The following is a 13943-nucleotide window of genomic DNA, read 5'->3' as shown; positions in this document are numbered from 1 at the left end:
TCTATTTTGAGCTAAAATAGTTCTTCCTCCACAATAAAGCTTATATTTTCAGTGCCTCACATTGTTGGCAGGCTGCTCCACTTATTTATTTTATTTTATTTTATTTTAATTTTTTTTTTTTGGCCATTTTGTTGAAAAGACAAAGGAGATGTGATTGTCCCCACACTGGTGTTTAGGTGAGGCAGGAAGAACAATGACTTGACTTCAGCATTGTCATCCTGTCCATACAGGAAGACGTTGATGAAAAACTCTTGATTGAGGTTTCATTCTGTAGCTGATAGCCCAGTGAGTGCCCATGGAGCTGGTGCCCACCACGGAAGGGTCTGTGTGAAATGTCAGGGATGCAGGAGACATCCATCCGTTCATGTCCCAGGTCCATGTGAATGGATGATGCCTTCTTGACAGGAGGAGCCTGGAGCTCTCTAATGATTTGGATAAGAATTCAAATTCTGGCCAAATTTTGTCCAGGAAGAGAGTTCTGGCCCATGTCCCTTCTCTCCTACCATTCCCATCAAAAGGCTGTCAGGATGCAAATGACACCACTGCCTTATACCAGAACTGGTTGCATGCAGAGAAGAACTGCAAGGTATCAGCAAGGCAGGATCTGCTGTCTGGGGGCAAACCACTCTTTCATTCCCATATAGGGGACCCTCGTACGAAGTCTTGCATCCTTCCTACCACCACAGCTGACAAATGACCTCTCCCAGCTAAACCCAAATCAGCAAACCTGACAAATGGGCAGCTGCTTCCAACTCCCAGCTGCACTCCTGCATCTTCTGCTGCTTCTTGTGACTGTCATTTCACATTGCACAAAGGTGACCTCTTGCACAGAATTAGCAAAGTACTAAGAAAGCAGCCACCAAAGTTATCCAAACTAGGATTCTTGCTAAAACAGCCTATTCCTCACCAAATCTGTGATGGAATGTGAGCATCGGACTCTATGGTGCTCTGCAGGTAGCAGCTGCATCCATTAATTACCTTAGGTTTGTTAATGATTTGTCCCCTCAGGGGAGAATTTTTCTGGGAGAGATCACTGGTGGCCCCCCAAGCTCTCTTGGCCAAGACAAGCAGGTTTTTCTGGTGTGTGCATGAGCTGGGTTTTCTCTGCTCACGTTGTCTTGTTGGAATTCCATGATGACTTTGTGTTTGTGCTGATTGGGTTTGTTCTATTATTGTGTCCAACCTGAGCTCTGGAAGTGCTTCACTTTGGGGGGTTGGGGATGTTGTCTGCTGTAGGATGAAGCACACATAACAGTTTTAGCAAAAGAAGTCAAAATGAAACTCACCACCTTACGAAACAGAGCGGCGAGGGCAGTGCAGATGGAGACTTTGTGGCTCCACACCACGGCTTGGCCACCTGCAAAGAAGAGGATGTTTGGAGGAAATGTGCATGAAAATCCTGCTAGAATCCTCCCTTTGGGAATTCCCTGGCCATCAGGTCATATAGCAGGCCATGTCACAGTGTGTCCTTTTCAGTTCAGAGGGAGTTGTAATGTGGTGCCTGCCTCTTCCTCCTCCAACCCACCAGCAGCACCTGCTGCCCTATGAATGCTCCCTGTACACCAAACCACTTGAGACACACAGCCCCACTGTGTCTGATATATGACATGCTATGGTAGTAGCAAACAGAGAGCCAGTGGCTTCATTTAGTTTGGAGAAGTGCTCTCCTACAACAGGGAGAAAGGGCTATTAAGAGAAAACTTTCCATTCTTCTATAGAAATACTTGCCCAAAGATCTAGATGAGATTGGTAATTTCACCAACAGAGCTAAAACAAGCAAAATACTCAAAATCAGAAGAACAGTGATAGCAGGGTTGGCATGACTGTACTGTACCCATCCTCGAAGGCATTCAAGTCCAGGTTGGATGGGATGCTGGGCAGCCTGACCTGGTGGTTGGCAACCAGCCCATGGCAGAGGGTTGGAAATGGATGGTCTTTAAGGTCCCTTCCAATCAAAGCCATTCCGTGATGTATGGGGATGGGGAAACCCAAGCATCTCCTGGGGTGCATCCCTGGGTAATGCATTGCCCCAGGTTGCAATAGAGAAATTGTTGAAGACCTAGAAGGGGCTGTTTGCTCTCACAAGCCGATCTTTATGGCTTTGCACAAGATACTTGGGAATGTGAGTCAGACAGGGTGGCTTGAGCAGGAGAAATTGCATTCCAGCACTATTCCTCCTTGGGACGAGGCACGTGGGGCAAATTGCAGGTTGTCCATCCAATACAAAAGAGAAAAGCTCAGGTGCCCCATGTCCAAGCCTTCTCCACACATCTTCCACCCTCCATCTCAGCCCCGAGGCCTCTGCTCCCACCTCCAGCTGCAGCAGGAGGTTCGTGGGACCGTGGCCGGAGGGGAAGGGCACTGTTATCCTTTCATTTCCTGAGCCTGCTCTGCTGCGGTTTTGCAGGGAGCGGAGACGAGGAAGCGCTCGCCGACTCTCAGCAGCCAGTTCAAGCGGTCCCTGGAGCTGTTGATGAGGACTCTCAGCGTCTGCCAGCCATTTTTTGTCCGCTGCATCAAGCCCAATGAGTACAAGAAGCCCATGGTAAGTCCTGTTTTTCTCTCCTAGTTGCTTTTTTTTTTTAAATGGGATTATCCACAGGAGCTAATGGCAAACACAGCCCTTTCTGCAAGCAAACAGAGTTTGTTAAGGCGAATTTGGGCACTGTAACTTCAATGCAGCAGCACCCCAAAACTTACTGCGAAGGGGAGATGCTTCCCCCACCTTCCTTGCCAAGGACGACCTCGAGAAGTTCACCCTGTAGCCTTTTATCCTATAGGAAATGTCTTTTATTTCCACAGTGGGTCAGAGCCTCCCTTCTAACCACAGTGCCCTGCATCATGTCCTCGTGCCGGGTCTGATGTTTCCTACAAGTGATCTCCTTTCTGTGCACGTTTTCTACAAAATCTTCAAGGGATTTTACTTTTTTTCACCCCACTGTATTCTTTTCAACTGTTTTCTGTTTTGTTCTGCTGGGTTTCTTTGGTTTATTTGGTTTATTTATTTATTTTTGCAATGGTAGCAGAGGTACAATTAAAAATCACAGAGGGAAAAAGGTATGGTAAATAGCAGAAAGGAAAAATAAATGTTTGGTCTGATTTTTGGGTGGTGGTCCTGTGTGGAGCCAGGAGTTGGACTTGATGATCCTTATGTGTCCCTTCCAACTTGGGATATTTTGTGATCCTATGATTCTATGCATTAGAATCATAGAACCTTGGAATCATAGAATCCTTAGAGTTGGAAGGAACCTCCAAGGGTCAATTATAGGTGTGATTCCTAGGGCTGGGGGCATTAGACTATGACAGAGAGGATTATTAGAACATTAGGTATTTTATCCATATGAACGACCAACAGGCAATCCTCCCATCCTTCAGAGTGCTCTTAAACCAAACAGTATATAGACTTAAGACAAAAAAAAAGATTAAAAATTACTCAGAACCTTAAAAACAATTGGTAGCTCATTAAAACTGACACTTGTATTGTGTTTCCTTCCAAAGCAGCGAATGCTCTGGGGATAAAATTTAGTCACTAAATGAAAGGAAAATGTATGGCTGTAAATTCCTCAGTGGTGTTGAACGGCCTCAGGTTCAGCACCCTGCTGAGCTGGATCCTGGATCTATCCCTATTAGCCTCTCACTATTCTTAATAGTGATACTTTTGGGGAGAAGGAGCTTAATCTAATAGTAATGTCAGCTTTTTGTTTCAGTGGTTTATCTAAAGAGAGGTTATCTAGACAGGTGGAGTTTTCTCTCAAGTTAGTTGAAAACTCAAATGAATGCAAAAACAGAAAGAAAAAAAAAAGGAAAAAATGCCAAATTTTGGACATCCAAGCAGTGTTTGCTTGTAACTTACGGTTCAGTGAGCATAACACAGCACAGAGCAAAGAGTTTGGTGGCTCTCTGGGTGGTTTATTGTTCTTTGGGTGATCATTAAAAGGCAGTTAATGGCATATTAAATGAATATTTTGGGTTAATAGGTAACAGTATGTCTAAACCAAGATCACTGAGCCAAAAGCAAAGCACTGAGGACAAAGCAAAGCCTTGCCTCAGAACATGGGTGGTGTTGAGAAATAGCTGCACATTCTGAACCGATATTAACAAATTATTCCGGTTGCCCCAACTCTGAGCTGCTTTTGCATTTGGGTATCTGGGATTCAGTCAGGCATTCTGCATCCTTTGTAGCAAATTGTATTTGACCAGCTCTGACAAGAGCTAACTAGAATATTGTGTTCAACACATTAACTACAAGACTTTTGGTGGGACGTAAAAAAGAGGTATAAGCCTGAAAGAATCGAAGAGAAATTAATCTCACTGTTATAGTAATGAGTGGATGAGTTAACACCACATCAAGAACTGCGGTGATGTGAGAAGTGTGTTTTTGTTATATTTATTTTTGGCATGGTTTAGTAATCCAAAGGAAAAATCTGCCAGATAATGGAGCACAGAGCTGTGCAGGGTCATTGCAAAAGAGAACGTTTTCTGGGAGTTCGTTTTCTGTCCCAGGCTATGAAGGAAAGTATGCTGATAGTGATAGGAAACAGCATGTTGGGAAGTGAAAGGTCATTGGAAAGTCCTGGCTGTTTGTTGCTTTCTGTTATTTCAAAGCTTTTGTTTCCTTTCTAAAATGTACTTTTGGGAGAAAAAAAAAAAACTTTTTTTTTTTTTTTTAACAAGCCCATAACTGCTTCATGAAGCACAGAGAGAGGAGAGGAGAACACAACAGGGCTTACTACCCTAATTATCTGTGCTGTTCCAACACCATACCATGTCTGCCTTTATTTGACATTTGGTGACCATGAGTGGTCATCACAAGGGTGACTGTAAGGTGTGCTTCCACTTTCCCAAGGTGTTGTTCACTGTTACGTTGTGTTCTCCAGATCTTCTCTCCATCCTTTTCATACAATGTAGGGCATGTGCTGCTTTGCAAAGAGGAGTTAAAAAAAAGGTCCATGATAGCCATCTTCTATAGCCTCAGGTCCACCACATTGAGGGTTTGAGTGGGTGGCTGCCCTCACTGCCTTACACAGCTTTCATCTTATGGCCAGGCCAAGGTGTGCAATCATAAAATTATTTAGGTTGGAAAAGATCTCTAGTCCAACCCCAACCTATTAGCACCATGCCCACTGACCATGTCCCTCAGTGCCATGGTTCTTGAACACCTCCAGGGGCAGTGACTCCACCACCCCAATGGGCAGCCCATGCCAATGCATTACCATTCTTTCTAAGAATAATTTCTTCCTAATATCCAATCAAACCACCATGTCCTGTAACCTCCCCAGCTGTTTGACCGGGAGCTGTGCGTCCGTCAGCTGAGGTACTCAGGGATGATGGAGACCATTCGGATCCGCCGGGCTGGCTACCCCATCCGCTACACATTTGTGGAGTTTGTGGACCGATACCGGGTGCTCATGCCTGGGGTGAAGCCAGCATACAAGCAGGTGAGTGTCTTCTTCCGTTGCCAATAATTGTTCTCTATTGGTCTCTCTGGAGGCGTTCATAGGAGGTGCATCCTCTCCAAAAGGAATCATGCAGCATTTGATTCCCAGATGTGGCAGCAGCGCTCTGGGATTTCCAAGTGGAAGAAGAGTGGTCGTGGGACTGGCAGGGACAGAGAGCTGAGCACCAAGGGGCCTTATTCAGCCATTCTCACTTAAATGTGGTGAGAAGTTAATCAGCTTCTAGAAAGTTTAGACCAGAAAGTTTAGACCAGAAAGGGACAGCGTTGAGCAGTAAGGGTGAAGCTGGTGCTGATAAAGAACATTTCCACTCCCACCAGGGAGATCTGCGTGGGACATGCCAGCGCATTGCTGAAGCAGTGCTCGGAAAGGATGATGACTGGCAGATTGGCAAGACAAAGATATTCCTGAAGGTACTGGGCTCCCTGCGTCACCCTGCTATCCGGGATCCTTGTTGATGAAGGGGCCTCCTACCAACCCTTTCCATCACAAGACGTGACCCTTACATCCGGTCTCTGGGCTGGCACAGCAATAAGCTGAAACTGAGCCAAGGCAGGATATTTGGGGCTAGCTTAGGAAGTGTCAGGCAAGAGGAAGTCCTGACACACTGCCAGCCCTGATGCATGCACATACTCGTACTGATGGAGAAATAGTCACATTAAACTCACAGCCTGTTCCCTCCTGGGCTGAGATGCTTCGTTTCGGATCCTGCCTTCACCCAACTGCAGAGCAGTAGGAGAGGTGTCCATGCAAAGCCCTGCAAAAAGAGGGATTGAGAGTACAACAAGCTCAGTTTGGTTTTGGCATGTCCTTGCACAGCACAAGGCTTGCCTACAGCTTACCTCTTTGCACTGGTTCAGCTAACAGCCAGCGTTTCAGGTTCCCCAACAGCCCCCTGAATGAGAGCAGCCACTGCCCATTTACACTCCATTCTCCTTACAAACCAACTCCTGCATTATGCTGGGGACATGAAGTTGAGCTGACCAGGAACCAGAAAGGAATCAAAGTCTTCTCTCAAGCAAAAATCTCAGCACTAGATCCTGACAGCTTATATTTAAATAACACCCACACCTCATCTCCATCCCTTCCCTAGAAGCTGTTTCTACTAGTCGCTCTTTCCAGAGCCTGTTATCAAGATCCCACAGCTGTTAGGGCAGGAAACAGAGAAATCGGGAGGCCCTGAGGGGTAGTGTGAGGTCAAGCAGAGCAGGAAGCATGTGGAGTTGCCTCCACTGCACCCAGTGTGGCACGGCTCAGCATGCTGCAACCAGGATGGAAAGTGAAGCTCAGTGTGGGAGGAATGAAAAGAAAACTTAGGTTGGTGCATCTGAATGCTTCAAGGCAAGGAAATTCCACGTAATGGAGCTGTTTTGTCCTTAGGGTATGGAAGAACTGCAGCTTTAGGTGGAGGGAGTGATGTGACCAAGGCAGCCTGAGGTTTGCTCCCAAACCTCTCCAGTGCTCCTGGGAGTTGTTTCCATGGCTAATGGCACTGGCAGGGAGCTCACCATGGAAGGGCAATATAATTTGTGTGCTTTCAGACTATAAAGTTCAGCATATTCAGTTTGTTGCTGCTCTGGTTCAATTGGGAATTAAGGCAGTGGATCACTAAGATTTATGTTAGGACTTCCCCATGAGAAGATAAGGGATACTTGGGAATTAAAACGTCCCAAGAGTTTGTTTTGGTCTTCTTCCTCTGTGAAGGGCCTTGCATCACCTTTGCTGACATGTTTCAAGTGATTGAAGATCTTCAGACATGAGTACTGTGTTGTTTCCCCCCTCAGGACCACCACGACATGCTGCTGGAGATTGAGAGGGACAAGGCCATCACAGACAAAGTCATCCTCATCCAGAAGGTTGTGCGTGGGTTCAAGGACAGGTAAGTGTGAGCCTTCTGTTGGCTGGGAGGTGGGCTAACAAGCAGCTGCTTTGCTCCCTTTGCACCCATCTGACCTGAGCTGCCTGTAGCTGGGAAGAGGGGACTTGGAATGCAGGTGCAGCAAATACTGGAGGAAAACAGTAGAAGAAATAAGAGTAAAATTATTCCTTGCCTCAAATATGGACAAAATAGAACCTTCTGTGCCTATTTGGTGGTGTCTTCAAGGAAGAACATGTTTGTTAAGTGAGACTCCCAGTCTGCAAGAGATCCCCACAAGACTGCAGTGGGGCTATTGAATCCTCCATTACAACTAATGTTGTTCCCATCTTAGAATCACAGAATCACAGGATGGTTTGAGTTGATCATCTTTTTGATGGATTGGTTTGCCCAAAGCCCTATCCAACCTGACCTTGAACACTTTCAATGATGGGTCACCCCCATCTTCTCTAAGCAGATTTTGCCAGGACCTCACCGCCTTCAGAGTGAAAAATATCTCCCTAATATTTAATCTAAATCTACGTTCTTTTAATTTGAAGGCATTACTTTCCTATTTTGTACTATTGCTATGCTCCTTGATAATGACTCTCTTCCAAACTTTAAGCCCTCTGGAAGTCCTTCCAACAGCAATCCTATAGAGACCTCTGAGTTCTCATGATGCTGCTGTCCCCAGGGTGTCTGTGCACATGCTCAGACCAGTCTCAGGGTAGTCTCAGGTACCCTCAGATGAGGGTAATGGGTTGGTGTTGCTGAATTTGAATCAGATTGAATCCATTCGCAGGTGTCTGGGATTGAAGCAGGGAGAGCAGGCAGTGAGATTTCAAAGGAGAATGCAAAGGGAGGAAGGCAGGGACCACTCCCAATATCTGCTCTGCCCAATCCCATGGATCAGCATATGGAGATCCATCAGGGAGAGACCATACAGACCTTCTTGTAAAGGCAAAGAAAGCTGGGGAAGGAGAAATTTTCAGGCAAAAATGCAGATTTTGCTCCACCCAGATATTCAATTTCAAGTCTCTAAAGAATGAGGCCCAGGAGGTAATAAATCATGACCAAGCTGCAGACACACATGACTAAAATGCCTTTGCAGGTCCAATTTCCTGAAAGTGAGAAATTCAGTCCTGATGATTCAGAGATACTGGCGTGGACATAACTGCAGGAAGAACTACGGTGCTGTAAGTATATGGATGCTTCCTCACACTTCTGCCTTCCTACCTGTTTTAGCTGGGACCTAAATTAGAGTTTTCTCGCTCAATTTGCCCCACCAGGTTTGGGTTGGTGGGGTGAAAGAAATTGTGCCCTTGCTGTTTTGCCTTCTCAGTAAAGACAGCTCCTTATCACCTTCATGCTGTCCATGTTTGCTCATAAACTAGATTTCCATTGTACCAAATAGTCACTTGGGCTTTTAAAAGTCTTCCCCTAGTTTCCAAGTGATTGAAAACTCTCAAAAACACCCATGTGTGATCGCATCTGAGAACAGAGCTTTCTCCTGGCCTCTCCTGAGCCTAATCCATGGCCTTCATCTCTCCTTGTCATAGCTAGTTCTGACCCCAAGGTGGGTCATTTCAGAAGTGTGCTGTGGTGTAAAGGGTTCAGTATCATCCTGCGAGGCTGCAGTAGGATAGAAATTGCCATTTCCAGACTGCTCAAGGTGCTGCCTGCTTCTGCAAAGCCAATTCATGCCAAGAGATCTGCAGGAGCAGTAGTTAGCAGGGAAGTCATAGAATCACAGAATGGCTTGGGTTGGAACAGACCTCAAAGATCATCTAGCTCCAACCCCCCTGCCTTGGGCAGGGTTGCCAACTGCTAGATGAAGTGCTGAAGTCCATGAGAGATGTTGGAACTCCATGGGAGCAGGCTCAAGGTTGATATCAGCAGCCAGACCTTTTGAAACCTTTCAAAGGCATAAACCACAGGTCTCAGTGGGGAGGAAACTCCCTTCATCCTCCTTGGGCTTTAATTAATGTAGAAGCCAGAGGGCTTCATTTCTCCACCCTCTAGGAGAACCTCTCTCCCAAAGGCTTGTTTTGGTGAGATCTGATTTCAGTCGCTTTTATTTAAGGAGAAGAAGGAGATTAGCAAGGCAAATCTGCTTAGGGTGAGCTGCGGCAGAGTGGTTTCATCGTGCTCCCTTTTGCAGATGCGTATTGGCTTCCTGAGACTGCAGGCCCTCTACCGATCCCGCAAACTCCACAAGCAGTACCACATGGCCCGCCGGCGCATCATCGAGTTCCAGGCCCGCTGCCGGGGCTACCTGGTCCGTAGGGCTTTCCGTCATCGCCTCTGGGCTGTCCTCACCGTGCAGGCCTACGCACGGGGCATGATAGCACGGAGGCTGTACAAGCGCCTCCGAGGAGAGGTACGTATTGTGGAGAGGATGGTAGTGGGAGATAGAGCTGGGGAGAGGGGGGACAAATAGTTTAAAGTGCACCAAAGAATCCTAGAAAGTAGGGAACATCTCTTGAGAAGGGCTCCTGTGTTTATTCCTCAGTATCATCGGCGCCTGGAAGCAGAGAAACTTCGGCTGGCAGAAGAGGAACGGCTCCGAAAGGAGATGAGTGCCAAGAAAGCCAAAGAGGAAGCAGAAAAGAAACACCAAGTATGCCAGGATTGCTCTTTCCGGGGCTGTCTCACTGTTTCCAGGGCCTGCTTCTGCTCCGTTGAGGGGGAATGCCAAAAATATCTAAGGGATTTCTGCCCTGCTTGAGTTATTTGTATTTAATTCACTAAAGCCCTCTGTACTCTATCTAGACTTAAGCTGCTCCAGAATTTCTGATCTGCTGCAAAGGAATGTCAGAGATTATGGTTGTTATTTGCTTCCTTTTGGTGTTGTATGAAGCCTGAAGGTGGAATTGTGTAGATAATGTTCATATGTGCAAGTGTGCACGTGCACAGATGTATAAAATATAAAAATATCAGTAAGAGCCTCAATGCAGGGATCAGACCTTCTAAAAAGGCACTATAGGAGGAGTCCTTCCCTAACTGTCCTTCTACAGTTAGTGAGCTGAGATATAAACATGCTACTGTTTAGCTCCAACTCCCATGGCTGGGATAGTGTCCTAAGCACTGGGAACACCACATTTTAAAGCTGATCTCCATAAAATTCAGTACCAGCTCTCTGGAGTCAGCAGTTCAGTCATTGTATGTTTCCTCCTCCAGGTACGCCTTGCCCAGCTGGCCCGTGAAGATGCAGAGAGAGAAGTAAAGGAAAAGGAGGAAGCACGTCGGAAGAAAGAGCTTCTGGAAAAAATGGAGAGAGCTCGCAACGAGCCAGTGAATGACTCAGAAATGGTGGACAAAATGTTTGGTTTCCTAGGGACGACATCCTCCCTACCTGGCCAGGAAGGGCAGGCACCCAATGGCTTCGAGGTACTACAGATGCACACAGGTTGACTGTGACATGAAAGGCTTTAGCAACACATGAATTTATTAGGTTAGAATGGGGCAATACTAAATTCCTTCAAGAGTTCCTTCCTTCTGCATGGCCCCACAGGTTTGCTATGCTGTGGCTGGGACATATATGCTGTTGCTAACTCACGACAGTATTGCTGTAAGATCAGTGAGAACCTGTGGCCTTTGAGATCTACTCCATTTTTTTCATCACTACTCAAGTCATTTGGCACTTGGACAGCCATTGCAGAAGTGAGGCCACGCTTAATGCTTCTCCAGGTGCTCTGGGAACATTGCTGAGCAAAGGCATGTCCTTCTGGACTCAGGATTTGCTTGGGCTCCAGAGTTACATTTCATGGTTTTCCCTCCAGTTGGCTTTTCTTGATGGAAATCAGATAGTTGGTGAAGTCCCAATGGGGAAATACAGTTCAGCATCCAAAAACACGCTGACCACCTGACAACCATTTCTCCACCAGGACCTTGAGCGAGCCCAGAAGGAGCTGGAGGAAGAGGACCTTGATGCTGCATTGCCTCTCCCTGAGGAGGAGGAGGAAGATCTCTCAGAGTACAAATTTGCCAAGTTTGCTGCCACATATTTCCAGGGCACGACAACACACACCTACATTCGCCGGCCTCTCAAGCAGCCTCTCTTGTACCACGAAGATGAAGGAGACCAGTTGGTGAGGCAGGGGAGGAAAACCCTTGAGCAGGGTGGGTTGGAGCAAGCCTGGGGAGCCTTTCACCTGAAGGGCACCAGTTTGCCTTTGGTATACACTGGTGTGTGTTCATGGTTTAGGGGAGAGCACAGCTCTTGTCCACTGGGCACACTCTGAGACTAAGACAACAAACATTAGAGGGACACGGTGGTGAGTTTATATTTAAGACAGTTCATTAAGGCTTCTGGGCTTAGGACACAAAAGATGCAAATTGTTGTGCTAGTACCTTTTGCAAAGCTGATATTTGGCAGCTGCAAATGTTGCTTCTTACCTTGACACGTGCAGAGCTAGCAGAGGAGAAAGGCTTGTCGTATAACCAACAGTACGAAGGCAGAATTATAATGAATGTTACAAAGGCCATGAACTTTGCCTTCTCTATGATTCTCCTTCTCCTCTACGGAGGGTTAGAAGTTCTCAGTCACTGTTTATTTCTTGAGGACAAGAGGTAATTGTCTTAAGTTGCTCCAAGGGAAATTCAGGTTGGATATTAGGAAAAATTTCTTCTCGGAAAGAATGATTCTGTGATTCCATCTGAATGTGATATCTTCTAGACAAGAAGCACATCCCTTGTAGGTTGCTCAAACATGTTTGTGATGACAAGAGCACGGATCATGAATTTGTGGTCCTGGCCACCAGCATACCCAACTTTTCTCACTCAGATGAGATTCATGCTGTGAGCAAATTAGTTGTGTGTCACACAGGTAGGCAAGGAGACTATAGTGATGGTGCCAATGGATTCATAGAATCATAAAATATCCGAAGCTGGAAGGGACCCACAAGGATCATCCAGTCCAACGTCTTGCTCCAGTAAGGGCGTGGTTTGACTACCACTTCCAATGCCCTACTGCAATCTGATGGAGTTAAACTTTATTTCAACAGGCAGCACTTGCTGTGTGGATCACTATCCTCCGTTTCATGGGAGACCTCCCTGAGCCAAAATATCATACGGCCATGAGTGATGGTGGTGAGAAGATACCAGTGATGACAAAAATCTATGAAACTCTTGGGAAGAAGACTTATAAGAAAGAACTGCAGGCTCTGCAGGGAGAAGGAGAGGTAATTGCTTTCTAATTGAGGTAACTGTCTGTAAGAGAGATGGTCTTTTCATATCAAAATATGTTGGGAAGAAATCAGTTTGTCAATTATATCTGCAAGTATGCTACAAAGGGAGAATTGTCTGTGTGTCAGGTGTTGTTTCTATGACTTCTTCACAAAGATAGCTGAATGCCTCCAGCAGTACTTTCTCATGGGGCTTCCATCTCTCTCTTCCTCCCCAAATGGCAGAGATACATGGGAGGCGTGCAGTGTCTTGTGTCATTGGTCTCTCTTTTGGGGGATTTTGTGTTGATTTGCTCTGGGTCAAAAGAGAAAAAATTAAAAATGCGCCCTTAATCTTGGAGCAGGAAGTGAAGAGTTACCAGCAGATTAAGCTGCAGAAATCCCTACTGCATCCTCAGTGCATTCTGGGAAGGACTTTGTCTTGGAGGACTTTGTCTTAGGACACCTCCCAGATAAGACATTGCTCTGGATAAATCACTGCCCATAGCACTGATATACTCTCATTTTGACAATTGTTTTATACAGTATAGTAAGCTGTTGCCTGGTATTAGGATTTTCTGTTTTTATAGATGGTGATTTCATTCAGCGCTTTCACTCCAGCACCTGAGAAGGAGAGCAATCCAATTTGGATTTGGATTTGGATTTTGTAAAAATATGCACAAAGAATTACCTTCCATTCTTTCTGGCTATTGTTGGGGTTTTTTTGTTTGTTTGTTTGTTTTGGTTTGGTTTTTTTTGCTTGTTTATTTACAAAAAGGTGTATTTTACCCAACTGAGTCTTTAAGTAGTAGAGAAGAGAAAGAAAACTTAAGTTGTCATTTGCATCTGCTGTTATACATGCTCTGAAAAGTGCACAGGAGTGTAAAGCTGTTTAAGCTGACCCTAAGCCTCATGGTTTGTGAATCCAGGTTTATAGTACCAGCTTGACTTTATGTTGGATACAAACCATTAAAGCTGCAGGGCTCGGAGTGTTGATCTGGTGTAAAATCAGTCATTTCAAAGATGTTTAGTTTGGGAGAGGTTAACTGGGTTAAAAAGTAAAGCTATTGTTCATGCCGTCTTGGTCTCACAGCTGTGAGAAAGCTGGCAGAAAGTCAACAGAAAAATCATATCATATGCTTGATGATATGTAATCAGTGCCACGTGAAATTTTATTTTTCTGGGAAATTTGATAGAGCACAGAGCTAGGTAATGATGATGAAACCATAATGGGTAACAATAGCTGCCCCTGAATCACTGGCAAGATGACTTCCAGCTCACAGGTGTGCTATGCAAATGGCACATCTCAGAGGGTGATCTTGCTCATCTCATTTGTGAAGTAGGAACAAGCCTGAACAGGATACAGTGTAAGTGATGAGGAATAGCTGGACTAGGACTCAGCCACTTTTTCAACATGGCTTGATCTTTTTGCAGACATCTCCAGTTTGTAATTTGAATTTCATAGAA

The 13943-nt window shown here is 45.6% G+C and overlaps 1 protein-coding gene across 9 annotated transcripts in view; it reads left to right on the top strand.

The window, feature by feature from the left end:
* The window catches only part of MYO7A (myosin VIIA), a 98595-nt gene that overhangs the window by 61282 nt on the left and 23370 nt on the right, over window positions 1-13943 (top strand). For all 9 annotated transcript variants that reach the window (XM_040704677.2, XM_040704663.1, XM_015280880.3 and 6 more), the window contains 10 exons: window positions 2408-2545; window positions 5280-5438; window positions 5777-5869; window positions 7241-7335; window positions 8423-8507; window positions 9473-9691; window positions 9824-9931; window positions 10492-10701; window positions 11199-11402; window positions 12318-12494. In XM_040704677.2, coding sequence (XP_040560611.1) covers window positions 2408-2545; window positions 5280-5438; window positions 5777-5869; window positions 7241-7335; window positions 8423-8507; window positions 9473-9691; window positions 9824-9931; window positions 10492-10701; window positions 11199-11402; window positions 12318-12494 — 1488 coding nt within the window. The remainder of the gene's footprint in view (window positions 1-2407; window positions 2546-5279; window positions 5439-5776; window positions 5870-7240; window positions 7336-8422; window positions 8508-9472; window positions 9692-9823; window positions 9932-10491; window positions 10702-11198; window positions 11403-12317; window positions 12495-13943) is intronic.

The sequence above is a fragment of the Gallus gallus genome, chromosome 1, assembly GCF_016699485.2.
Source record: "Gallus gallus isolate bGalGal1 chromosome 1, bGalGal1.mat.broiler.GRCg7b, whole genome shotgun sequence".
Taxonomy (NCBI): domain Eukaryota; kingdom Metazoa; phylum Chordata; class Aves; order Galliformes; family Phasianidae; genus Gallus; species Gallus gallus.
Note: the sequence above shows the minus strand (reverse complement) of the source record. Positions and strands in the feature narration are given on the sequence as shown.